Source organism: Cheilinus undulatus, linkage group 10, assembly GCF_018320785.1.
Source record: "Cheilinus undulatus linkage group 10, ASM1832078v1, whole genome shotgun sequence".
NCBI lineage: Eukaryota > Metazoa > Chordata > Actinopteri > Labriformes > Labridae > Cheilinus > Cheilinus undulatus.
The window spans coordinates 35278004-35305708 of NC_054874.1; the positions used below are offsets into that span (position 1 = coordinate 35278004).

General features: G+C 37.5%; 1 protein-coding gene across 1 annotated transcript in view; it reads right to left on the reverse strand.

The window, feature by feature from the left end:
* Nucleotides 1-26: 26 nt before the first annotated feature.
* The window catches only part of aga (aspartylglucosaminidase), a 34714-nt gene continuing 7035 nt past the window's right edge, over nt 27-27705 (reverse strand). Inside the window, exons 2-9 of the mRNA XM_041797303.1 lie at nt 27542-27695; nt 22083-22195; nt 18271-18383; nt 10678-10786; nt 10226-10301; nt 8422-8529; nt 4171-4304; nt 27-214 (exon numbers count right to left, since the gene is read on the reverse strand). Coding sequence (XP_041653237.1) covers nt 114-214; nt 4171-4304; nt 8422-8529; nt 10226-10301; nt 10678-10786; nt 18271-18383; nt 22083-22195; nt 27542-27695 — 908 coding nt within the window. The 3' untranslated portion in view covers nt 27-113. The remainder of the gene's footprint in view (nt 215-4170; nt 4305-8421; nt 8530-10225; nt 10302-10677; nt 10787-18270; nt 18384-22082; nt 22196-27541; nt 27696-27705) is intronic.

The window sequence follows — 27705 nt, forward strand, 5'->3', positions numbered from 1 at the left end:
CAAAAATCAAAGTTCTTTTGAGAAAATGAGTCTTATTACATTTTATTGGAGAAATAACATAAAAACAGACATAAGAAAACTTCCAGGAGACAGTTCAATCGGCAATACTGCATTTAAAAGCAGTCAACAGACTTGAGGAGTGGCGTGTCTGATTCAGAGTTTGACACCATGAAGTGGAACTGAGAGAAACCAGGGACTTTATTGCAGGCTGCACCTGAAGAGATCAAAGAGAAGAAAAATACAGATAAGACATTTTAACTACCCTTGCTTCAAGGCCTCAATTAAGACATTTTCTTTATCTAGCTCTGCCTTATAGAACAATTTAGGCTATAAAACAACACCAGAAACAAGCAGTGCATCTCAATGAGTCAAGACAATTTTGTGAAAGAGTTAACAGATATAAAACTTGTATTTGATGGATATTTTTTTAAGTAATCTGGATTTTTTTAATCTAAAGTAGCTCTAAAAGGTGTCTCTCTTACTCACACCTGTCGATGGTTTCATACTATTTCAACATCTAGCTTGCAGAGGGTTTTTCTTTTTAGGATGGAAAAGCTTCCAAGACATTTTCTTAGACCTCAAGGATGCACACAAAGCATGTTGCATTTCAGGAAAGATGAATGTAAACATTTTTTTCACTGTTCACAAGAAAAACTCCACAGGGCACTTTTCATGAGTTTTCTGAGGGAAGCAGAGGAAATGGCATGCCACTTTTGCTGCCACACTTATTTTAAACTTTGTAGCTGTTGTCAGGAGAACAAAGCGTGCACTTGGTGGAACAGATTGTGCTTCAGTTCCTCTGCAGATGGGATGTCAAACTTTAGATCAAAAGACAGTTTAATGCAACTTTAAGGAAACTTGGAACTTCACAGTTGGGGTAAAAAAATGGGGATGAAAAGTTGACAAATTCACCTCTTATTTAGAAAATCATCAGTTCTAGGAATTTCAGACCTTTCAAAACCTAAACTGCATGTTCTTAACTGATTTGCTTAACCTGTATAAAAAGAACTCTCAAATGTGAATGAAAATTCCAACATTACCATACCTAATTATAGAGGGGTTGGGGAAAAAGGGTTTCATGTCAGAATTTTAATTTTTTACAATTCTGAATTGATTTCAAAACTACTGTCTTGTGTACAAAGTTTTCACCAACAGCCGATTTGAGCAAAGCCTCTGGGATTTTTCCCTTTACCCTCATCACCTGCCTGGAACAACAATGCAGAAGTCCGCCTTGGCTCCTCTTGGCACCACTTATGCACAGCTGTGTCAGACATACTAATGTACTGCCTGAATCATTTTAAGATCCGAACTGGTCATTATCAGCCCTTTTCACAAGCATCAGCTATTGGAACGTTATGAGGGTGTGAACTGATATCAGTAGCACATGTTCATCTATCTGTTTTGTTGTGTGGATTTTATGCTGGCATTTAGCACACCAAAAAGCTAGTTCAGAGGAGAAATGTGTTGTTGAGCAGAAGTTGTGACCTGCTGAACACATGCTGATCTGTTTTGTTTGGGGATTTTTGTCAAAGTGGGAGAAAATATTGGCACTGTAGGAGTCTTGCATCAAAAAACAAACAAACAGAAAAAGAAGACAAAACATTGATATCAGCCATTAGGTAAATTGTTATTTTACACATTGACAGCCTCAACCATGATTTTTACGTATGGTGCATCTCTAGCCCTCACAGTCTGAAGCATTAAGACATTCAGCTTGCCTCTTTTTCAGAAAAGACTATTCATACACAGTGTTCCACATTATTATGCAAACAACGTTTTTCTCTGATTTTCTAAATATCAATGCAAATGACAGTCATAATATTTTTCAAGTCATCAACAGTTAGAGTATAATTCAAATGTTTTTGAACAAACTTCATAATGATAACTATTATTTTTTTAAAAATAAAAACCTCAAAATGCACTTTTCCACATGTTCCACATTATTAAGCAGGCCACAGGTTTCAGCAATATGGGAAAGAAAAAGGATCTCTCTGCTGCTGAAAAGTGTCAAATAGTGTAATGCCTTGGACAAGGAATGAAAACATTCAATATTTCAGGAAAAATTAAGCATGATCATCGTACTGTGAAGAAATTTGTGTCTGATTCAGAGCACAGACGGGTTTGTGCAGATAAAGACATAATGAGGAAGGTTTCTGACGGACAAATACATCAGATTAAGAGAGCAGATGCTAAAATGCCATTACAAAGCAGCAAACAAGTATTTGAAGCTGCTGGTGCCTCTGGAGTCCCACCAACCTCAAGGTGTAGGATCCTCCAGAGGCTTGCAGTCGTGTATAAACCTACTATTCAGCCACCCCTAACCAATGCTCACAAGCAGAAATGGTTGCAGTGGGCCCAGAAATACATGAAGACTCATTTTCAAACAGTCTTGTTGACCGATGAGTGCCGTGCAACCCTGGATGGTCCAGATGGAGGAGTAGTGGATGGTTGGTGGATGGCCACCATGTCCCAATGAGGCCGGGACATCAACAAGGAGGGAGCGGAGTCATGTTTGGGCCGGAATCATGAGGAGAGGGCTGATAGGCCCCTTTAGGGTTCCTGAAGGTGTGAAAATGACCTCAGCAAAGTATATAGAGTTTCTGACTGACCACTTTCTTCCATGGTACAAAAAGAGAATTGTGCCTTCTGTAGCAAAATTTTCTTTAAGCATGACAATGCTCCATCTCATGCTGCAAAGAATAGCTCTGTGTCATTGGCTGCTATGGGCATAAAAGGAGAGAAACTCATAGTGTGGCCCCCATCCTCCCCTGACCTCAACCCTGCTAAGAACCTTTGGGGCATCCTCAAGCTAAAGATCTATGAGGGTGGGAGGCAGTTCACATCAAAACAGCAGCTCTGGGAGGATATTCTGACATCCTGCAAAAAAAATTCTAGCAGAAACTCTCCAAAAACTCACAAATTCAATGGATGCAAGAATAGTGAAGGTGATATCAAAGAAAGGCTCCTATGTTAACATGGAACTTGTCCTGTTAAGATGTTTTTGATTGAAATAGCTTTGATTTCAGTAAATATGACCCCCTGATGCTGCAATTTCTACAAATGACCATTTTCAGTTCTTTACAACCTATAAAATATTTTAAAAAGCTGTTGTGCTTAATAATGTGGAACAGTACATTTTGAGGTTTTTATTTTTTTTTAAATAATTTTTGTCATTATGAAGTTTGTTCAAAAACATTTAAATTATGCTCTAATGGCTGATGACTTGAAAAATATTCTGACTGTCATTTGCATTAATATTTAGGAAAATCAGAGAAAAATATCATTTGCATAATAATGTGGAACGCGGTATATATTAGCATATTCAATATGTAAGGTCTGTAAAATGAAAGAAAAGAACTTAAACTATTTGAATACCTCAGCTCATACGCCACCACCTGGAGTGAAACATCAGCTGACAACGACTGACCAAATGGCATCACTTTCCTGTTCTGCAGCCAATTCTGACTATTTGTTTCACCTCAAAGACATGCTGCTTGCCTACAATGTCATCTAAAGGCTTTAGATTTTATGATCACATTTTTTTCCACTGAAAAGTTTCTGCTGCTTCAAGCCCACACATTTTCTTCATATTGAAGTATTTTCAATTTAAGCATGAATAAATGTTTGTTTTGTGGTTTTCTTCTCTGTTACAAATAAACTGTAAATGCTTTACTATCTTGAACACATTTTATTTTGCTTTTGATGTCAAATAATGATTTTCAGCTTCTTAGTGCACACCAGGCTCAACTAGTTCCTGAAAAAGCACTTTGTAACAAAATGGGAATGTTTGTGAATTCAGGATTTTTGTGATCTAAAGAATCAAAATGAGTTGAAAGATACTGAGATATGCACAGTCTACCTAATTATAAAACCACAATACCGAATTTGAAAGTGCATTTTCTATCATGGCACAGCTAATCATGAGACAGTGGTTAAGAATAAATAAATAGTTAATGGTTGTTATCACTCTCACATTTAAATACATAGTACACTCCAGTTGAAAAAACATTATCTATAGATTTTAATAGCAAATGCCAATCAAAAATGCCTTCACCATGGTCCGTGAGTATGCGTCTACTTGTCTACTGCTCATTTATATTTTGTGCCAGGTGTGTCCTCTCTTCTTTGGCAGCTGCTAAACGGTCTGTCATTGTGAACCCAAACACTCACCATAATGGCCCGTTGTGTTAGCACAGATGATGGCTCCAAAGAACCCCGAGTAATGCCTCTTGATTCTGGAAATGGCCGTCTTGCAGGCTGCCGAGGGATCTGCCCCGGCCCTCATCAGCTCCACAGCCAAGTAACTGTTGGCAGGATAACATGCAGCACACATGAGGCAAACTAACGAGGGCTGTCAGGGCCACCAACAAGGAGGATGATGGGGATGTGCTTGTGGTTATGGCGTGGGATAAATCTGATTTTAAGATATACTAATTAAATAGGACTTAAAAATAGCAACTTTTCCAGCTTTACTCCATGGTGAGCAGGAGGTAAGCAGAAGCTTATTAGATGCTGACGAGTGTGAAGAATAATTAGTGATGTCCTTGCTGCAGATTACTGGCTCTATCAGGCAAATCTTTTCAGACCATGGACCTCATCACACCAAACCAAGTTTCCTAAATATTTACTTATAAGTGCAGATGCCAACAAGCCTGTATTATCTAAAAAAAATCAGTTCAGTTTGACAAATATGCCTGTTTTTATGTACAGTATGTGAGTTGTGAAACTTCTGAGAGTCATCTTGGTATGATGCTATTTCAGTGTCAAATTATTTTCCATTAATGATACAATCCAGCTGCATTTTGTTAGTAATGAAGCTATGTCGTACCTCTTTTTTAAAGAAATTAACAGATTAAACTGGATATTATTGCATGATCTAACAAAAATGTGATGATTGGCAGTTGTAAAATGATTTATAATTAAATTCATTAGTAACGTAACCCTCTGACCCCTTTTTTTAGATGTATATGGAGTAATACTGTTGATCAGTTAAGGTCCAAATCTAGACATTTTCATTTTGTATTCAGACTTGTATACTGTGGTAACTGTTCTCTACAGGTTTAAACGTCTACTGATTTTATTTTTATTCTACCGGCTGATCTGGTGGCATATTTAAGGTCATCTGTCATCACCACAGAGGTCAACAGTTTACCACATTTCTGTGGCACTAAGATTGTGGGCAATATAATGCTGCTGCCTGAGATTACAAATAAACCATGTTCTTGCTTAAACAAGGTGGATGATACACATGCTTTAGTTTTCTAAATCAGAGGTTCTCAGCTGGTGGGTTGGAACCCAAAAGCCGGTCACAGGGCTGGGAGTGGGTCGTCAGTGATGGCCTAGGCAAAACTTAAATCCATACATTTAATTTTATTCTGTTTCTTTGAGATAAATATAATCTGGTTGTTTTTCAAAATACTTATTCAACTCCGTTTCTGAAGAAAACAACAGTTTTTCTCATTTTAATTTATTTTCAAAATATCAAGAAAACAACCAAAATCTACACCTTATCACAGGGAACAAAATAAAATACAGTGTACTCAGTCTATGGTTCCTACAATGACATACTTATCTGGTCTGGTTGTACAGCCATGCTTTGGTCCAAATATGATACAAACTTTAACACTGTTTGTTAAATACATTTAAATTCTAGAAAAATTTCAGATATGCGGGTCGCAATTGCTAGATGTGATGGTAGGTGCTGAGGCTAGACCAGTTGAGAACCACTGTTCTAAATGATCATAGCTCTTCTTTTCCCTATCTAATCATTCTTTTGTTGAAAAAAAATTCTAAATTCACTAGTAGAACCAGGATAATATACAAGCTAATGTCTTCTACTGAATCAAATATCCTCATTACACCATTTAAACCTGCTTCTGTCCAAAACAATACCATTAAATTCACTGTAAGCAGCAGAGCCCGACAAAATTATGCTGTGGCACTCTAGAATTGTGGGTACTGTTGGTTCTGAGTACTGTTGACAGAAATCCCAAAAAAACCCTGTTTTTAAATAGTTTTTATTTTTATTTTTTAAACAAGGCCAATAAAATATGAAATTGTCTTCCACATGACCATAAACCATCATTTCAAACTGAGGTAGGTCCTGGTAATTGTGTCGTGGATGGTTATTACATTAATCAAATTTGAAAAGCAGCACTGACTGAATGATGTGCCTGATAATTAAGTTCCTTAAAAAGTAATTCTAAAGTTAAAATTGTGCGACAACATAACTTCTCCGTGAATATTTCTGAGAGAACATGTACAAACAGGTGTTAGTTTTTTGTTGAAACACAAGAAGGCAAGAGAATGAGTGAAGGATAAAATTTCCCTCTTATTAAGTCAAAATTTAAGTTTTGGGTGAGCCTCACAACACCTATCAAACCACAGCCAGTAAACAAGTCTTCTGATTGGGCTGTGTGCACTCTATGAGTGCTTATATAGAGTACAATTAGAACTTGGACTTCCCACTATGTGTCATCAATGTAAAGAATTTTACATGGCAGCAATCAATCAAGGCATACAGACATGATTGAGACAATAATGTTCAGACTGAGCATCAGAATGGGAAAGGTGAATTAAGTGGCTTTGAACGTGCCATGGTTGCTGGTGCCCAATGGACTGGTCTGAGTATTTCACGAACTGCTCATCTACTGGGATTTCCACACACACTCATCTCTAAGGTTTACAGAGAATGATGAAAAAGACAAAATATCCAGTGAGTGGCAGTTCTCTGGGCCACAATGCCTTGTTGATGGCAGAGGTCAGAGGAGAATGACCAGACTGGTCTGAGCTTATAGAGGCAGCAGAGGAGCATCTCTGCATGCACAAGTCAAACCATGAAGCCGTTAGGCTACAGCAGCAGAAGACCAAATCGAGTGCCACTGTGGGCTAAGAACAGAAACTGAGGCTACAATTCACACAGACTCACTAAAATTGTATAATGGATGATTTGAGAATGCTGCTTGGTCTGATGAGGCTGCTGTGACATTTGTATAGTAGGGTCTCAATTTGATGTATTAAACATGAGACCCTGCCGGACCCCAAACCATGGCACATAAATTAACTCTCTTACCCATTCTGATACTCAGTTTGAACTTCCACAGATCATCTTTATCATGTCTACATGTGTAAAGTATTGGATGCTGCCATGTGATTAGCTTATTAAAGATTTGTATTATGAGCAGTTGAACAGGTATACTAAATGAAGTGACTTGATGAGTTTAAATCAATATCACTCAGCAGCCTTTTGCCTATGACCATATCACAGCAACCCTGATATTAAGTCACTCCCTCTGGAGTTGCCTTATAATAAGGCTCCCTCTTATTTGATAAGAAACAGAGTCAGAATTTTTGACTATTACATCATAAATATTGGATGTATTTTTCAAAGGGCCATTGCTGATTATATTCTGTTACTTCTACATTTTGACAGTGCTGTGTAGGAGGGCTTGTAAACATACTTTTAAGTTAAAATTGCCAGACTGCCAGGGAAAACATGGGCATGAAGAATGAATTACAAACACTTTTCAGTCCACTGGTAGAAAGGTCTTCTTGAAAACTGCTCTCCCCCCAATAGTTCTAGGAAGTGACTCAAATAGCTATGATTGAAATAGACAGCCCTGAGGTGTGCCTGTGTGTGACTGTGAATGTAAAGCTGAACGCAACTAAAAAATAAAACAGCACAAGTCTTCACACCAGACTATCATGGATAAAATATATATATAAATATAGGGAAAAAATAACCCCTATGAGACTGCCATATTTTCACAGCCTGGAAACAAGCAGCAGCAGCTGAAGTGAAATCTCGCCTCTTCTGTGGAATGTACAAATGACAGTTTTGGGGCAATGCAGTCACGCCTCCACTCTCTACAATACCATTGTTGCACTCCTAGCGAGAGGTTCACTCAAGAAAATTGGCTGTTTAAAGACTACATGTGTCACAGATGTCAATATTCTCTGAAACAGTTTTTTTGCTGTCAAGAAAAAAGGCATGTAACAGTCCTATTAGTCAGAAAATGTGTCTGAGAAATAATCCCTTGGTAGCATGCAGGAAGAAGTCGTAATGCAACATGTCTTGTTTAAATACAGCACTGGCTGAGAAGTCTTGATGGAAAAATTATTATGAACGGAAAGTGTACAAGTTAAAGGGCACACACTCCATTACTCTACTGAAAAATAAACATTTTTCACATTATTGAAACTTGAATCGATCCTTTCCCCCTGAGACAATTGAAAATTCTTAAAGCATAAGTCTACTGATTCTTCACATTCCTTTTTTAAACGGCTGATTTGATGGCTTTAAAATTTTCTTGCTTTTATTCATCCAGAGCTACAGTGCAGTGACTCAAGGTAAAAACACAGGAAAGCTATTTTTGTACTTTAATAGAACTCTTTGTTATAAAAGGACAATGGGCAAGTTACCTTGGAAGAAAACGCATCATGACATCTCCGTCTCCAGTTGCAGCAGCACCCCCAACCAAGCTATCAGCGTAGGCCCCTGCTCCAACAAAAGGAGAGTCCCCAACACGACTGCAGAACAGGAATTTAGGACCAGGATTTAAATGTTAAATTATGTTACATAAAAATAACTAAACTTTTCAAAAGCAAAGTTTTGTACTAAGCTCTAACATTCAAATTTGAAGCATTGTTTTCTTTAAGTTTATAAAGCAGTCTTCACACATGCATTCCAAAATATTACAGACAAGCCTGAGCAGCTTATTTGCACACTTCCTTTACAGTGTGACATTTTCCCTTAGGGTAGGGGTTCCTAGAAGGCAAGACCGAGGTAAAAGAGGAGTAACAGATTTTTACACCATGACATTTTTTTGCCTTTATATTATATGAAAAAGCTTTATTACCATAAAATAAATCAATGTAACCCACACTTTTAATGACTATTTTTTCATTTAGCAGGAAAATTCTGTATTGATCGATATAAATGTGTTATTATAGATTTGAATAAAGTTGAAATTATACTTGTTATTTTTATTTATATCTATAAGAAGTGTGATAATTAACAATCAGTGAATTATGGAAGAAGGGGTGGGAATAAGTGTGCACTTCCTCCCACTCCCTCTCAGGTAAACCAAATTATTGCATATGACACTCTTGTATTGCACTTTTTTGTACTGAGCCTGGCAGGTGACATGAGCAGAGTTTTTAATAATGTGCATATAATATATATTTGTATTTTTCTCTCTCTGTCTTTCTCTGCTGCATGTACCGATACACAACATGTGGCCCAAATTAATACGTGTACCACGGGTTTACCTGCCTTTACACATGACAACACATTATGATACACCTGTGATCTGCTGCAGCACCTGGAGAGCAGCGTGTTAGTGCATAATTAAGAGGTTACGCCATGAAATCACAACAGTCACATGATCAGCACCATGGACAGCTACACACCAATCAGCTATGACAGCAGTGATAGCTCAGAGGGCATCCTAGTACCTCACATCTATAACTCATCATCAACAAATATTCAGCAAAGAATACAAAATACACAGCTGAGGGAGGAAAACAATTTCCAAAAATAGTCTTGAAAGTATTAAAAAAAGTAGCTAAAAAGCTTCAAAGAGTTAAATGGTAAATGTACTTAAATGTACTGTATAGCACTTTTCTGGTCTTCTGATGACTCAAAGTGCTTTTACACCACAGGCCCCATTCACCAATTCACACCACATTCACATAGTCAATATGTGCCCAGAATATAAGTCACCCTGGTAAATAAGCCACAGTCTGTTTTTTCAGTATTCCCCTTACGGAACAAGATTTAAACAGTCTCCATGTGTGATGATTTCTACTGTATTTAGTAAAGTTGACAATGTTCAGTACTGTGCAGCTGTGTTGGTCTTTCAGCATCATCTGCTGCTGAGTTTGCACATCTACTAGCTATGATACAGTAGTTGAGCTTTCAGCCTGCAGCAATTGTTGTGAAGTAGAAACAGCCCAACAGACATGTTGCCCACTTCCCCTTGACATCGGTGTTTAGCTGCCGAACTTTTCTCGTCACCTACCCCTGCTAGTCTGATAACACATTGTGTTGTGAGCAGTGAAGTGGTCGTAACATGTTATGTAACATGCCCATCTATGCAAACCAATCCGATTTAAACATATTTCCATGCTTCTGAACCCTCTGATTGAAGAACAACCAATAATTATTTATCTGGTAAAAAACTAATTGTATATTGTTAACTAAATCATTTAATAATATACATACCCTGGAACTTTGTGTGTCAGTCCATTGGTTGATGTGCCAACAGCCACATGTCCACTTTGATCAAGAGCAATCATTCCTGTTTGAAAAAAAAAACAAGTTGTTTTAAAAGTCATTTGTCCTTGGGTGTCCTAGAGGTAGTGCTAATGCTGCTTGAGATATTTGTGAGCATCATTATAAGGCAACTCCAGGCTCCCTGCTCAGTTCATAAATCTAGCTCAGACTACATAAAAAAGGAGACAGGTACATTTTAAAATCTAGTAGGAATAAATTAAAGTCCTCAAAAGTGAACTGTTCCTACTTTGAGTTCTGTTTTTGTTCCTTTCTGTACCATGATGCTGTTAAACCTCCTCTCACCTCTATCTAGTCTCCATAAAGTGTTAAAATACTTAGCTCTATGAAATGCCTGAGGGTAGATGATTACACAGTCAGTATTAACAGATAATAAAACCTACCAATGGTGTCATGGGAGCGTATATTGGCATGCTGTGCCCTCTTGCTCTGCTTAACCATCGCTCTGGGCTTGTAGGGTCCACAGGATGTTGAGGGATCTGGAAACATATTCTTTTGAGAAGTGAGAAAAAGAAAACTGAGCTGTTTGTCAAAGTGTTCTTACATTATGCAAGCCCTCTCACCCTAGCCTGGACTTACACAACTTTCCAACTCCTTAGAGTTATCCGATCTTTAACTGCTCTTTAAACTTTACAGTATACTTGCATTTATATTGTATTCTTTGCACTAAGTTCACTTCATAAGTTTTTTCAACTTTGCTTTATAAGCATAGCATTATAAATTTATATGTGTTTAGAAAAATATAGTTTACACTTATTGTGAAAGTTGTTGTGTTTCTTTTCTAAACATCTTTTCTCTTTTTTCTTTCTTTCTTTCTTTCTTTCTTTCTTTTTCTTTCTTTCTTTCTTTCTTTCTTTCCTCCTTTCTGTTTGTTTCTTTCTTTCTTTCTTTCTTTCTTTCTTTCTTTCTTTCTTTCTTTCTTATTGCTAAGGTGAGGTTTACACTCCAAGATAATTGGGCTGATGATGGTCCTGATTCCCCCTCTCTGACCAAAGCCAATAAAGGTCAGATCATCTAATGGCTCTAAAGATTATCTAGCCAGATTTCTGTGGGGTGAGGTGTATTTAGAGTGATTTTTGCACTTACTGATCTGCTTGCAAGATTATCAGTGCTGCCCTGATTTGAAACTGTTAATATTATTTTTTTTTTTTTACTTATTTAACCTTTATTTAGCCAGGTAAGTCCCATTGAGATCAAAGATCTCTCTTTCAAGGGAGACCTGACCAAGAATGACAGCAATGCATAGTTTCAACAGTACATGCACTCAAACTCACAACAATACACAATAAATATAAACAACAATAATAAAGTAATCATCAGTTGAAACAGTGGCATTCAGAGAGTTTGAATTGAAGAGTTTTCACTAAAGATTTAAAACATTCAGAGTCACCAAGTTGTGCAGTTTAAATTCAGTCTGCAGATTATTCCACGCAAAAGAAGCAGAGAACCTAAAAGCCTTCTTTCCCAGTTCAGTTCGGACTTTGGGAACATCAAACTGCACAAAGTCCAACGAACGCAGGTTGTGCAATCCATCCTTCAAGATCAACAAAGAGGAAAGATAGTCTGGAATGCTGCCAAGAACAGCTTTAAAAATAAAGACGTACCAATGACCAAGGCGATGTGTAGATAAAGAAGTCCAGTTGACTTTAGAATATAAAGTACAATGATGAGTCAGAAATCCACAGTTAGTGATAAATCTCAGAGCTCCATGATGAACACCATCCAGCAAATGAAGACTCTGAGTAGAAGCATTCATGTACAAAACATCACCATAATCAAGAACAGGCAAAAAAAAGTAGACTCAAACAGCCTCTTTCTGACATAAAAAGAGAAACAGGACTTGTTTCTGTAAAAGAAGCCTAGTAAAACATTCAGCTTTTTAGCAACATACTGAATGTGCTCCTTAAAAGACAAGTTTTCATCTAGTAAGAATGCTAGATATTTAAACGAGGATACCAGTCCAATTTCTTGACCGTCTTTAGTAACAATTTTCTCAGACAGAGATCTTTTAGCTGTTCTTGAAGATGTAAAGAACATAAGTTTAGTTTTATCTGCATATAGAACAAGTTGCAGCTGGTTAATTTGATCTTGTACTAAATCAAAAGCATGCTGAAGATTTACAAAAGCTTGTGCAGGCGTAGGTGCACAGCAGTAGATGACAGTATCATCGGCATAAAAGTGAAAATAAGTGTTTGGAACATTTTGTCCAAGACAATTAATATACAAAGTGAATAAGAGCGGTCCCAACACTGAACGCTGAGGAACACCCTTATGAATCTGTAAAAACTCAGATGTGACACCCTCTGATTGAACAGCCTGGGTTCTGCCACTAAGATAGTCTGCAAACCACCCAATGGCATGCTCTGAGAACCCAGAAGCTTTAAGACGTTCCAATAAAATTCTGTGGTCCACGGTGTCAAAGGCTTTAGAAAAATCTATAAAAAGAGACACACAACACTGTTTCTTATCCAAGGCCTCAAGAATATCATTAAAAACTTTCATAGCAGCAGTGGTAGTGCTGTGGTTCTTTCTAAATCCTGACTGAAAGCTAGAAAGAACAGAATTTGTAGCCGGGTATTCTTTCACTTGATCACTGACCAGAGTTTCCAGCACTTCTGACAGCACAGAAAGTTTTGATATTGGCCGATAATTATTTAAAACAGTTTGATCTCTTCCTTTGAAAAGAGGGACAACAAAAGCCGATTTCCATATCGCAGGGATTTTATTTTCACTAAGAGATAAATTAAAAAATGTGTAAAAATGTCACAAAGTGGTTCAGCAATGAATTCAGAAGCAAGCTTTAAAAAGAAGGGCTCCAAATTGTCTGGGCCAGCTGGTTTATTGGTGTTAAGATTTTTCAGAGCTGCCAATACATCATATACACTAAAAGGAGCAAAGTTAAAAACAGGAGTGTCACATCTGGTTTCTTTAGTAACTGAAGAAATCTGGGGGTGTGTATCAGTTTCAAATATAAATCCTGAGGAAATAAAATGTTTATTAAAAGAATTCGACATGTCAATTTTATTTGATATCTTGTGGCTGTCCATGATAATGCTAGTTGGAAGGTTAGCAGATGTGGACTTATTTGAAAGAGACTTAATTGTGCTCCAGAAGGTTTTTGGGTTTTTAAGGTTATTTGTTGTTAAAGACAAATAGAATTCAGCTTTGGATTCACAAACAACAGACGTGAATTTATTTCTCAGCTGCCTAAAACAGAGCTAATCAGATTCACTTCCAGACTTGCGTGCCCTGGCCCAAGCCGAGTTCCGCTCATGCAGCAGGTCTGAAAGCTCTCTAGATTAAACACATTTAATGTTTAGAATCAGAAATCCTGTTAGGTCACAGACTGTGTGGATTATTACATGGAACTGAATGACAGCCAATCAGGAAGAAAAGTGAAAAAGGAAGCACATAAACACAGCCATGGCGATGATAATAAACTCAATGTATGAAGTTAGAAATGAAGGATCAACTTGTTCATTTGTGGCAGCAACATGAGTGTTTTTGTAATGCGTCCTGTAAAACATACCACAATCCCACTGGAAATGAGAGAAGCTGAACTGACATTGCTAATGCTATGGATGCACCAGGTAGATTCATTTGGCAAATTTACTCTGAAGATGTGTTTGAAAGTCCAAATTTTTACAGTAAGTTATGCTTTAATTCGATTAGCATTCAAAATGTACCTCCAGTGATATTTAGAGATTCACCTTTACAACAAACATAAATACAACAAGAATAAGGTTTGAAATAAAGAGAACCTGTTTCCCTCATACTGACTCCCTCTGAATTACAAACAACCCTTTGAATACTGCGTCAGAGTATTGTATACTTTGTACATCATCTGTCATTTTCAATAAAACAAAATCATTACATTTCAGGCCATTTGAATCAATATTCAATGCATTAGTTAGTTCAAAGAAGTTTGATCAATTCATAATTCTGTAAGCTTTTTTCTGTAACTAAAAATAGCATGGTTACCCCAAATCTCCACATGGTAAGTCATACTGTATATGGAACTAACAGAGAACAATGAAAGGTGTATAAAGACTTCTGATTAAAGATTTCATTTTGGTAAAGAACAGCAGTACTTTTAACATTAATTAGATGTGGCTTCAAACAAAGTTTGCCATAAATCGTCACACCAAGAAATTTGTTTTCATACTCTCCTTCTATTTCAGCACGATTAATCCTGACTTGTTTTAGCTGCAATAGTCAAATCAATTAGTGAATCTGTTTGCGCTCTTCTGGTCATGTAATCAACACCACATTTTTCAGAACTAAACTGTTCAAAAAGTATTCTAATTTGCCCTCATGTCTGGGGTGTCTCACATTAGTACTCTATGTGCCAGGCTAGAGTTGCTCCAACAGAACACTTTCTTTTGAGGTTAATAATTTACTTTAAAAAAAAAACCTTATTATTTAAAAAAAAAAAAAAACAAGTATATGGTAAATTGCAGGCATTTGCTTGATTTGCAGCTACAATGATAAAATAAATCTAAGCACTTTTGACGCCAAGTAAGAGAGAATAATCAGCCAGAGAGTAAATAATCAGTAGGAAGCCTTGTTCTGTTTGGATCTACTGATGCAGATTGAATTTTCCTTCAGCAGTCATGACTTATTTTCATTCAGACCAACAGCCTACTGTATCTGAGTCTATTGTAATTTAACAAAAAGGCTTCTTTGTCTTGCTCCCTTAAGGCGTCATCTCCACTCCTTTAAGCAACTGGGTGTATATTCTGACCTGAAACTGATGATAAATTTTAACCAATAGGGGGATTTTCTTACTAAAGAGAATGTCACATCTATGATAAATTTGCACAGTCAAGAAAACTTTGACACATACTAAATGTTAAAACAGAGATTTTTTTTTCATATAGAAAGTATCTGTCTCAGCATTATCTTTTAAAAGAACTTCAATCGTGTCTTCAATAAAGTAAAGTTTGGATCAACTAGTCTGCTTCATGAAGGTCCCTGTGCATTATTCATGAAGCAGACTCTGTTATGTTCCATTTCATGAAGGTGAAGGCAAAACCCTTGAAAACAGTTTCTCGAGTTATAAAAAATTCAGCTGCAGTTGTTCTCCAGTGACCCTAGCAACAATCTGAAATTTAACAAAAGAATGACACTGAAAGCCACACTTCCATATGGATAAAACAACTGATTGAAGTACTTCTAGCTGAAAGTCTGTAGATTAAGACTTCTACCTTACATAGTTTCTGGTTTTTACTGTTGGACATTATGAAAAGTACCGCTGAGTATCCTCTTTATACCATTTTAAAACATTCTGCTTGCTTCATTGTATTTGCTAAACAACATTTACTGGCATGAGTAGTTCAAGAAAATTCTGGGAAAAACTTTAAGGCCAAGGTTTTCATGTGTCACTTGCTCCTGCAGATTGGCAGTAAAAGACTGAAACATTACTACAAAAAATAAAAAAAAATAGACAAGTAAAATAGACAAATACATAACATTGGAAATATGTATTTTTTTGTGTAATAACGTCAACATTTCCGGTGTTTACACAGATCATTAAATCATCTTAAAATTAGATTTTTTAAATATCTTCAAATGAAAGAGGTTTTAAATTTTTGATGACACTTTCACTGAGACATGCTTAAATGCTTTATCAAATCTACACTGCCAAGTAAGTGTCTTGTAATTTTTTATTTATGTCTTTGTGGATTTGCTTGTTCATCTGACAGTTCACAGCTGTGACTGCAGCTTAATGTTAGTGTTTTATGATTACACCTACCAACCGTGAACAAGTAAGAAAAGGAAAAGAAGATAAAAGGCAAGTTCAAAGCTATTTGGCCAAAAGATGAAAAATACAAGGGATCAAAGCCAAGAAAACAGAAAAGCGCCAATGTTAAAGGTTGCATAAAAAGTACTGGTTTTTTTCTTCATTTGGGTCTTAAAAAGCTCTTGAAAAGTCTCAAATCTGATTTGAAAAAGTGTGCATCAACTCCTCGTGTTGAAGTGCAATGAGCAGTGTTTCAGCACGTAGGCATCAAGTATAACAGTCACATTGGGTGGATTATATTGAATATTAACTTTACATTGGTTTTATTTAGTGTAATTATATGGCAGATAGAAATGTGTATTTTTTATTAATCTTATTCTGGTCATATAAAGCTTACAGAAGAACCTCAAAGCTTACTTTTAACTTTCAAGGCAGATTAAAACAAAAGCTTTCTTTGGTCTTCACTTCCCTCATCCCTCAGCACCTTTCCATTCACCCCACACTTTCCCAGACCCTCAAACTCTGATTTACCAGCAAGTGTCTGTACAACAGAGTGGCCGACAAGTGCTGAAAATCTAAAAAAAAAAAAAAAACAAGATTCTGTGGTCAATTTCCAGTGATAACATACATTTCAAAGTTAATTGTCTGCATGACTTATTAGGCCAAAGACATTTTTTATTAGTTTTGGAGATTATGTTTTCTCCTTTGGTTTAGTTAGAAACAGAGCCCTGAGTTGGCTGAACAGCTTTACTCCTACACAAGTGTGAGTCTTATACTTTGAGGCAATGGGGTTCATGTGAAAAGCATGCAAGAAACATGGTTGAGGCTGTAAGTGGAGTTTTTAAACTCCACTTACAGCCTCAACCATGTTTCAGGAATCACTGTACCGTTAGTGTGAACACAAAGCTAAAACCAACAAACAGGCTGAGTTTGACTCAACTCTCTTTTTAGAAAGACATTACTATACATTATATTCACACAGTGGAGGTTTAAGTTTTTTTTTTTTGCTATAGTAATACTCAGAATGTTGCATATTTATTCTCAATTATTTTAAAGCATCCAGCAGGGTGCGACTGTTGTTGCAGAGAGAATTCGGCTCGCATGCAGGCAGATGAGAAAATGCTTGTACTTGTACTCTTGTACTCTACTAGTTTACTGTCTTCGAAATCATTTTCTGATAAAATAACTTTTTTAAACACTAAATGAATGTTTCCTTTAAACACTGTTATAATTTAATTTTCTAAATATGATCTTATTTGAAGTTACCAAGGTGAAACAGCATGTGCTTTTGGCATGGCTTCTTGTGATTAACAAGTTGTCAACCAGGATGAAGAAACAGCATAAAGTTTTCTAGGGATGCACTAAATTACCAGCATGATATCATGGCAGATACAATATCATGCTGGGCAGCAGATGACGTAAAAGTTAAACATTGATATCAGCAGACATGAAATAAAGTATAATGCATATAATATTACAGCTAATATATATCTGCTGTAGATATTAGTGGTATTTTTCTTTTATTGCCCTTAGATAATGGCAAAATGTGCAACTGTCATGGCCCATCGTGAGCCCTGGACCTTTTGAATGAAGCCCCAATGCAAAACAACTACCTGACTGTTTACTTCCTCTCTCAGCTCTGCTTGACTCAGCCTCTCTTTGTATTGGAGACACTTGGAGGGTTTTTTTTTCTAAAGGTTTTTATATATTGCTATCAGTATCAACTAAAATGGGTTTAGAAATATCCGCCTGTTGAATATCAACAAAAAACCTTGAAAATGGTATATATATATATACTGCTTAAATAACTAACTGACACCTGAATTAAAAGTCTTTTACTAAACCATATGTAGTGTGTTGTCATGTTGGCCCTTTACATAAGTCTTTTCTTAACACACAGTCTATGTCTTGTCATTGTGCTAGGGAGCCCCTGATGTAAAATATTCTGAATTCCATCACTAAATCCCTGCATTCTCTCCCTGCAACAACAAGGCTGACTTAAAAGGACAAAGAAACATTGGTCTGGAGATTTTTAGGCGTTATTGGGGAAATGAATGCGTTACTTTTAAAGAATATCAAGAACTAAGCTGCAGGGCACCACCTCGGCAGCAAGAGCTGACTTTTGATGAACTACTTCAGTATGCCTGTCAATTTCCCTGCTTAATATCAATCTTTTAGAAGCTGCACGCCCGTAGCCAACACAAGTGAGGAAAACACACACTCTAATACACACCTTTCGATAATTAGGTTGGCAGTTGCCCTTCAGCCACTGTGAGAAAATATTCATAGATTTGTTGGTAGTCAGGTCTTCTGCGACGAAGCCCATGTTTTCAGCAAACACAGACGCTATAAAAAAGAGAAGGAATATTTTCAGGTCAAGTTAGACCTTCTGAGCCACGCTGACCTTGGCTGAGAAGAAAACAAAGGGTCAAAACAAATAAGCAGCTGGAGGATGCCTCATCTTGTTTAGGCTTGTTGCTTTGGCTTGTGAGGGAGGACAAGGCTTGCATTGATACAGTTTTGAACAATAGTGACCTCAAAGTCTCCATATAAGAATAATGCTTCAGTTAAGATGAATATGTAACTTGAGAAAAACTACATTTATACTCAAAATATATAAATCGTTGTCTTTGAATTTCTTGACACATGAGCATGTTTTTATGTCGAAGATGTAAATATTGAATATTAGCCTGCACTTTCCTTTAAATAACTTGTAGAAAGATGTGCTTTTCCTCCCTCTTTACACTCTTTCTGCTCTTATAAAAATACCAAAACAGCTTTCTTATATTTCTTATTTGAGCACATAGCATTTATACAGTCACTCTATTTATATTCACAGCATTTCCTGTAGCTTTAATCCATGCAAGCATCACTAACCTCAGTAATGTAGGGATTGAAGCTTTTTCAAGTGATGCAAAGACACATTACACTGAGTGTTTAAAAGGGTTTTGCACTAAAATGACAAGTACCTAGTATGAGGATGATGACTAATGTAAATGTGTGTGATTGGAGTTTTTCTAGAACATTTTAATTCTAGTTCTATGAAACTTTACACAAGTGAAAAAAAAGAACCCAGAGAAAATGACAAAACTCTGTTCCCACGCAACTTTAAATAAGATGCTGCATGCTGCTAATTTTAGAAGAAGATTATCACTATCATAATCTGTACAATTTAGGATGTGTTTCTCAGGGATGAGGATTTGTATCATGGAGAGTTTCCATGGAGTTTCTGTTTCCATTTCTAGTCTGACCTGTACGGACCAATAACATATCAGCAAACTTTGGCATGGACAGCAAAAGTAGGTTGAATGTTATTAGTGTTAATGATATTCCAACTCCCTTTGGTATTCTAAAGATGATATATTAAGTCTCTATACACAAAAATCAGCATAAAATAGCTGCTAACAATCCATGACAGCATCTTTAAAATAATGCCTTCAGAGTGTGTGTTCCTTTCCATCAGCAGCACCACTGCCACTGAGTGAATGCTCTACAAGTGATGACAGAACTCCTGTCCATAATGCTGGGCTAATTTGTCAAACAAGGAACCAGTAACAAGTCTGACTCAGCATGTGCTCAGCTATACTCGCATTTCATTAGATGCCACCAAACCAGAGTCAAACTGTTTTAAACTGTTGTAAACGTGCTCCACTTGATGTAATGCAAGTTTCAAAACACTTTAATTTCGGGAGCGCAGATGGTCAAGTGGTTTAAGGCGCTACCCATGTGCGCAGGCGGCCCGGGTTCGGATCCGGCCTGTGGCCCTTTACCGCATGTCTCTCCCCACTCTCTTCCCTCTTTCCAAGTCTATCCACTGTCCTTCCTCTATCAAATAAAGGTATGAAAAGGCCCAAAAATAAATCTTAAAAAAAAAAACAAAACTTTAATTTCTTTTTTTCTGGGGGTAATACATCCCTCCTGTTCCTCCTCCTGACTGTATTGTTGATGCAGTCTGTGACCCAGTGATCATGAATGCTATTGTTTTTTGATCGGACCAAAACACATCTTTACTACATTCCTGCATGTGACTAAGCCAAACAGACAGACAGCAGCATAGAGGGGAGATCAAGTGCAAAAGGTTTCATCTGTATGTGAACAGTAGGATACTACAATATCCTGCATTAACTCTGTGTGGGGATGAATAAAGAAATAATGTTAATGATTGTATCAGTATCATTAAGGATAAAAATAAATAATTGCTGGCTGATATTAGCACTTACAAGGTGCTTTGAAAAAGTAGTGGTTTTGGCCTTGGAACTCTTCCATGGGTGCCATTTTTGCCCAGTGTCTTTCTTATGGTTGAGTCATGAACTCTGACCTTAACTGGGGCCAGTGGGGCCTGCAGTTCTTTGATGTCGCTCTGGTTTCTTTTGTGACCTCCTGGATGAGTCATCATTGCACGCTTAGAGTAATTTTGGTTGGCCAGCGACTCCTGGGAAGGTTCCCCACTGTTCCCAGTTTTCTCTATTTGTGGATAATGGCTCTGACTGTGGTTTGTTGGAGTCCCAAAGCCTTGGAAATGGCTTTGTAACCTTTTCCAGATACTGACAGATTTAAATCACTTTGTTTCTCATTTGTTCTTGAGTTTCTTTGGATTGTGGCATGATGTGTTTCTTTCTGAGATCTTGTAGTCTACTTCACTTTGACAGGTTCTATTTAAGTGATTTCTTGATTCAAAAAATCTGGCGGTTATCAGGCCTGGGTGTGGCCAGTGAAATTGAACTCAGCTTTCCAAAAACTGGGGTTAATCACAGTTAATTCATGATTTAACAAGGTGGGGCAATTACTTTTTCACACAGGTGGGTTTGGATTTTTTTTTCCCCCCCCAAAATTAAATAATCAATCAAACACTGCATTTTCTATTTGCTTGGGTTGTCTTTGTGAAATATAAAAACTGATTTGATGGTCCGAAACATGGGCTGCACGGCGGCACAGGGGTTAGCACTGTTGCCTCACAGCAAGAAGATCCCTGGTTCGCTTCCCGGTCAGGGTCTTTCTGTGCAGAGTTTGCAATGTTCTCCCAGTGCAAACGTGGTTTCTCTCTGGGTACTCCAGCTTCCTCCCACCACCAAAAACATGCTGATCACTCAAAATTAGCTGAAGGTGTGAATGTGAGTGTGCTTGGTTCTGTCTCTATATGTCAGCCCTGCAACTGACTGGCAACCAGTCCAGGGTGTACCCCGCCTTTCGCCCAGTGACAGCTGGGATAGGCTCCAAGAAATGCCTTCATTTCTTTGTCAATAATATCCCAGAGTGGCGCAACAATAGTCTTCAAGCTAAACTGCAGCTTCACTCTGGCTCACTTCAGTGGTATGAGCCCATAAGAGAAACCATTTTTTTTGTTTACTTGCAACTAACATGGATTAGGTTTGCAAAAGTGACATCATGATGCACATTTGTAAAATGTAAAGCTTAGTTAGGTTTGTCCCCAAGAGAACAGGAAAACAAAGTTTAGAATGTTTCTTTTTGTTAAATAGAGATCAGATCGATCACTTCTGATGGATTCTGTTGGCTGGGAAATCTAAGGGCTGATTGGCTTTAACAAACAGATATCCTGTCATTGTTTGATTATCACTGTTGGAAGCTACTATGTCATTAGCACTTATTACATTCTGCCTTGTTTTTGCTGTCCACACAGATTGTTTCTCTTGTAGCTTGCTGATACATAATTGGTCAATAAAACTTTGACTACAAATATACTAGAAACAGAAACAAGAACATTGCTCATGCCGAAAATCCAGACTCCTCTGCACATATTCTACATTTCCATTGAAGATCTTGTACAAAGACATTAGTGGGTGCAACTTTGGTGGAATTAATGGCCAAGAAATGACAAACACATAATCACCCACAGCAAAGTAAGTTTTGCCTGGACGCTTACTGTTGGATTCACCAACATGACCTACAAAGTGGCATCCATTCCCAGAGGCATACGGTACATATCATATATATCAGAGGATGTAGATGATGACTGCCAAAGGGTTCTGCAGTTGTCACTATCACAGTGCTTTGGTGTATTTTTAGTTGAGTCTAATCCAAACATACCTGACTCTCCTACCAGCATTGTGTGTTCAGTGTGCTCCATCACAGCTCTTGCTACTCCAATAGCATTCTTGATTCTCCTCAGGTCTGCAACTGAACCCACCTCCATTGTATCCCTGAGCACAGAGAAAACAAACATTAGCACTGGCTTAATGGATACAAGATCTATCTGCTTAAAAGTAACCTGTGGAGGAGCATGAAGGGGGGTAAACAAAACAGGCCTTAACTTTTTGTAGGAATCTGGCTTTGCTGCATTTCATGAAGAAAAAAATATAAAACCGCAAGGATAAATACAACACTTTATAGCAACACTGCATATAAACATTACTTTGTCTACAAGAACACTGAGTAGGGGAAAGGCTTCAGATCTACTATATGTTCTATAAGTGACCTGTACAGATTGAACAGGTAAACAGATGTTATAAAAATCTTCTTATTTTCTAGTGGCAATTGGAGCCTAGCCATTCAGAGATTTTAGAAAAGAGGAATAAGGAATTTTGACAGAATAATGATATGGTGACATCACAAGGCAAAGGTACTAAGAAAGTTAAAGGTCACATATTTTACCCTTTTAAGACAAGTTTATATTGGTCTCAGAGGTCCCTAAAATATGCCAGTGAGGTTTGATGCTGTGAAAAACACTCCAATACTGGATTTTTGCATGTCTAAAAAAAAACAGTTTCAGCCTTGCTCAGAAGGAGCTGTTTCTGTGTCGGTAGCTTTAAATGTTACTGAGCTGTCTGACTCCACCCCTGGATACACCCCACTCAGGAAATGGTTGTGGCAAAAATCACTTTTTCAAGCTTTTCTAACAAAAATATGTGCCCCTGGGGGAGACATAACTTCACATAACTCAGAAAATGGGATATGAGGAATACCTGAATAGTTAAATACAGAATCAGAACATGAAACTTAGACTTTTTAGCTTTTAATTGTCTGCCTGTCATCACACAAATGTGATTGTTTCTCTGGTGGCTTAAGAAAGGAGTTGTGACAAAGAAGCATAGCAGACAGATGATTCCTCCAGTCTGGTTGTATTATTTTTTTTAAATTCAAGAAGATTATATTTCTCGTGAGTGGGCGTGGCTTTGGCTCATTTAACACGCCCACATCATTCTAGAGCAGATTTACTGCCCCATTTTTCATGATTTTGAGGCTGATATGGAGTTTGACCATTTTTGTGCTGCTGCCAGTGTATGCTAGGGGCAGCAGTGGAGTCCTGTCACATGACATGATGAGATGCTGCGGCGCCGATGTGTTTTGGGATTTACACATAGCTCTCGTATTTTCGCATGTTTACAGCAATTTCATTTAAACATATCTAGTGTCTTTAGGGATTCATTTTAAATTTTGTTTTACAGGAAAATGATAACTAAAATTTTCATCCATTTCTCATGTCAAATATTGTCTTCACAGCTTTGATGCTGTTTCCTGATGAAGATGGACTCCAAATATACCAGTCAGGACAAAGGAGAGGTGGAAATAGTGGAGAATAATTGTAGTCCCTCACAAGTAAGCAGCACAAAAGATGAATGAAACAGAACTGCAGCTTCCTTCTTCCTTATATAGCAGTGTTTGAGGTAACATCTGGTGTTTCCCAGCAACGATAAACATCGTATCTGTCATGGCAGTCAAGACACATCCTGTTACAACTTTAAAATTAAGCATTTCTTTGACAGCTGTTAGACATTTTTATGTTGATGCATCATTCTAGTGAAAGAGGGGAGGATGTCATGTATAGTACTAGAGGAGTAGTTCTTTCTAATATTCATCCACCACCAAAAAAAAGAAGTCTCAAGAATGCCCACAGGGTTAAACTCCCTCACACAAAACAGAAGATTTTAAGACATTTTTAAAGAAGCGGCATTTACTGCAGGGCTGTTCTGAAGGATTTTGTTAAACTGTGCAGGTGTTTCGATTCTCTGCTTCAATCAAAGTGTGCCGGTGTAGCTTCTGTATCACTTATGCAGCTCTATTGGATTGTGTGTGGGAGAGTTTCCTCTCGCTACAATGTATTCATGACTGTGTAACCAAAAACAGAGCTGCAAAATGGAAAAGGGAAGGCTCTATAGGGGAACAACACACAACTTGCTTATTGCTTTCTGTCTATCATTATGAGCTGACATTTGCCTTTCCGAACAACCTCTGAGCACGTAAATGTTTGTACTTGCAGTATTAATAACTTGCTACCTTTCAGAGTCTAATGAGAGTCTTAATTAGGGCTTCATTAGAGACAGGCTGGATGGAAAAGGTCAACCTGTTATGGCTGTAAATGTTTCAAACAGCAGCAAAAATGATATGATAGCTATACAATATGTTGACAAATTCAGGTGCCTAATGAGGGAGGTCAATATTTAGGTCATCTTCAGGAAAATAAAGGTATGGTTTAAATGCTCATTAAAATGTGGTTTCAAGATTTCTCAGAAACTGCTGTTTATTTTAAACTATTTCTTGCTTTCAATTTCAAAATCCTAGCAGTGCTTGAGGTTCCTAGAACAGTGTAATGACACCAGATCACTGATAATAACTGGGCTTAAAATATCTAATATGGTTGGTATGGCACCAGATTACTAGACTTCTAGTCAGCCATTATTGGGTCATTTTTTAGTTTTAGGGTGTTTCCACCCTAATGGTTTGTTTCCTCCGATCTGAATCATGAGATAATTTGTTACACAGCAGCATAACTAAGCCAGCGTTGCTCTGTGTTCACACCGAGTCATCTGCAAGCAGACCATAAATACAGCTGGAGCCAGAACTTTACATGTACTGTTTAAAATGACAACTTGTTTTTCCCTCACTGTCTGACATTAAATTGGACTAAACTTTTTATGTAACTTATATTACATAATTATTACTAATTGCTTAATACAGAATAATGAGAGACATAATTTTATAGAGAATTTTTATTACTTTCTTCAAAGTCCGAGGTTTACATGCATTTCCTTAGTATTTGGTAGCATATATTAAATACTAAACTTATTCTGAGAGATTACTCAATACTTACGGTAGACTGAAAATTATGACATGAACTCAGCCATAAAAACGGTACTTTTTGATAAATGTTTACAAGGTTCAGATGACTCTTGACTTGTCCACTGTGCTGTATGTGAGTCTTTTTAAACTGAAATGAGACAGTGAGGTGCAGTGGTGGACTTATTTTACATTTCTGTGGCTGCAGGGAGATGTTTGTATGGCACCAAAGTGTACTGAAAGGGACAATAAAGCATGAGATTAATGTGATTAAAAAATACATTAACAGTGGAACTTATATTATGGTTGATGCATTCATGCTGAAAGCTCTAGTAATTTTATATTTATACCTTGTATTTGCACTTTGTTTTGCATTAGTGCATGTAAAGTGCAATATAAATAACTATGCCCTGCCTTGCTGAACACCTCTAATGACTATATCTTGTGATCCCTTGGAGCACGATGCCCATGGCATTTACCTACCTTTGCCAAATGGTAAAATTGCTTCTTGCTTAGCACATTAATGAGCAGGACGAACAGAGATTGTGCTTTAACTTTTTATATCTCCAACTAAATTGACAATTTTTATAGGCCTACCTGGGAGTAATGCCCAGGTAAAGTCTATATACAGTCGCTAGAAAAAGTATGTGAACCCTTTGAGATTTCTTGGATTTCTGCATAAATTGGTCATCAAATGTGTTCCGATCTTCATCTAAGTCACAACAATAGACAAACACAGTCTTAAACTAATATCGTGCAAAAAATGATATGTTTTCACGTTTTTATTGATCAAACCATTTAAACACACAGTGCAGGGTGGAAAAAGTATGTGAACCCCTAGGCTAATGACTTCTCCAAGAACTAACTGGAGCCAGGAGTCAGCCAACCTTGAGTCCAATCAATGTGAAGAGATTGGATGTGTTGGTTAAAGCTGCCCTGCCCTATAAAAAAACACACACCAGTGTTGAATTTGCTGTTCTCAAGAAGCATTGCCTGATGCCTGGCATAAAAGAGCTCTCAGAAGACCTACAATCAAGAATTGTAGACTTGCATGAAGTTGGAAAGGGTTAAAAAAGTATCTTTAAAAGTCTTGATGTTCATGTGTCCACAGTAAGACAGACTGTCTACAAATGGAGAAGGTTCAGCACTGTTGCTACCCCCCCCCCAGGCGTGCTCCTCCTGTAAAGATGACTGCAAGAGCACAGCGCAGAATGCTCAATGAGGTGAAGAAGACTCCTAGTGTCAGCTAAAGACTTACAGAAATCTCTGGCACATGCCAACATTTGTGTTGACAAATCTACAGTAAGTAAAACATTAAACAAGAATGGAGTTCATGGGAGGACACCATGGAGGAAGCCACTGTTGTCCAAAAAACACATTGCTGCACGTTTGAAGTTTACAAAAGAGCACCTGGATGTTCCACAGCACTACTGGCAAAATATTCTGTCCATAGATGAAACCAAAATTGAGTTGTTTGGAAGGAACACACAACGCTATGTGTGGAGAAAAAAAGGCACCGCACACCAACATCAAAACCTCATCCCAACTGTGAAATATGGTAGAGGGGGCATCATGGTTTGGGGCTGCTTTGCTGCCTCAGGGCCTGGACGGATTGCTGTCATTGACGGAAAAATGAATTCCTAATTTTATCAAGACATACCCCAAGAATATTGCTGAACTGAAACAGTTTTGTAAAGAGGAATGGTCCAAAATTCCTCCTGACCGTTGTGCAGGTCTGATCTGCAACTACAGGAAACATTTGGTTGAGGTTATTGCTGCCAAAGGAGGGTCAACCAGTCATTAGCCTAGGGGTTCACATAGTTTTCCTACCTGCACTGTGAATGTTTACATGTTTTATTTAATAAAAACATGAAAACATATCATTTTTTGTGCAGTATTAGTTTAAGCAGACTGTGTTTGTCTATTGTTGTGAATTAGATGAAGACCGGAACACATTTGATGACCAATTTATGCAGAAATCCAAGAAATCTCAAAGGGTTCACATACTTTTTCTAGTGACTGTATAGGATATGATGGATGTCAATTACCTTTGTAATATTTCTTATAGACAGCCTGATGAGTGTGAAAAAGGAAAAAAGAGAAAAGGAAAAAAATTAAGCTTGACATTATTTCTGAAGCTCATTTGGCTGTCATGCCAGTGTAAACAAACCACACCAATTTGGAAAACCAAATTTGTTTTGTTTTAACCATGTAAGTTAGGTTTAAAGCACCTTTTATTACCAAAGGATCTCTGCTTCAATATAATAATATTTGCATATTCATAGGACACCAAATGAACCCATAGGACTTAAAAAAGTCAGCATTTGCCAACCCATGAATCTGAATTGACCACTGCTCCTATCCCCCACTCAAGGCATCTATTGATTTAATTCTGACTGAGGATCTTACATTAGTAGTTGGCATTAACACAGTCGCTTATCACAGATGTTTATTTTTTCCTAAACACAACACATTTAACATCCATGATTTACCCATTCATGATCATTGCATCCAGTGTTGTTTCTCCTGTCTCATCCGGGCTCCCACCATAGCCTACACTGCCATCACACTGTTCTGTCTCACAGCGAGCACAGCCTTTCTCCACTGCGTCCAACACTGAGCCTCCGGACTGCAGGACACTCCACGCTACATTAAA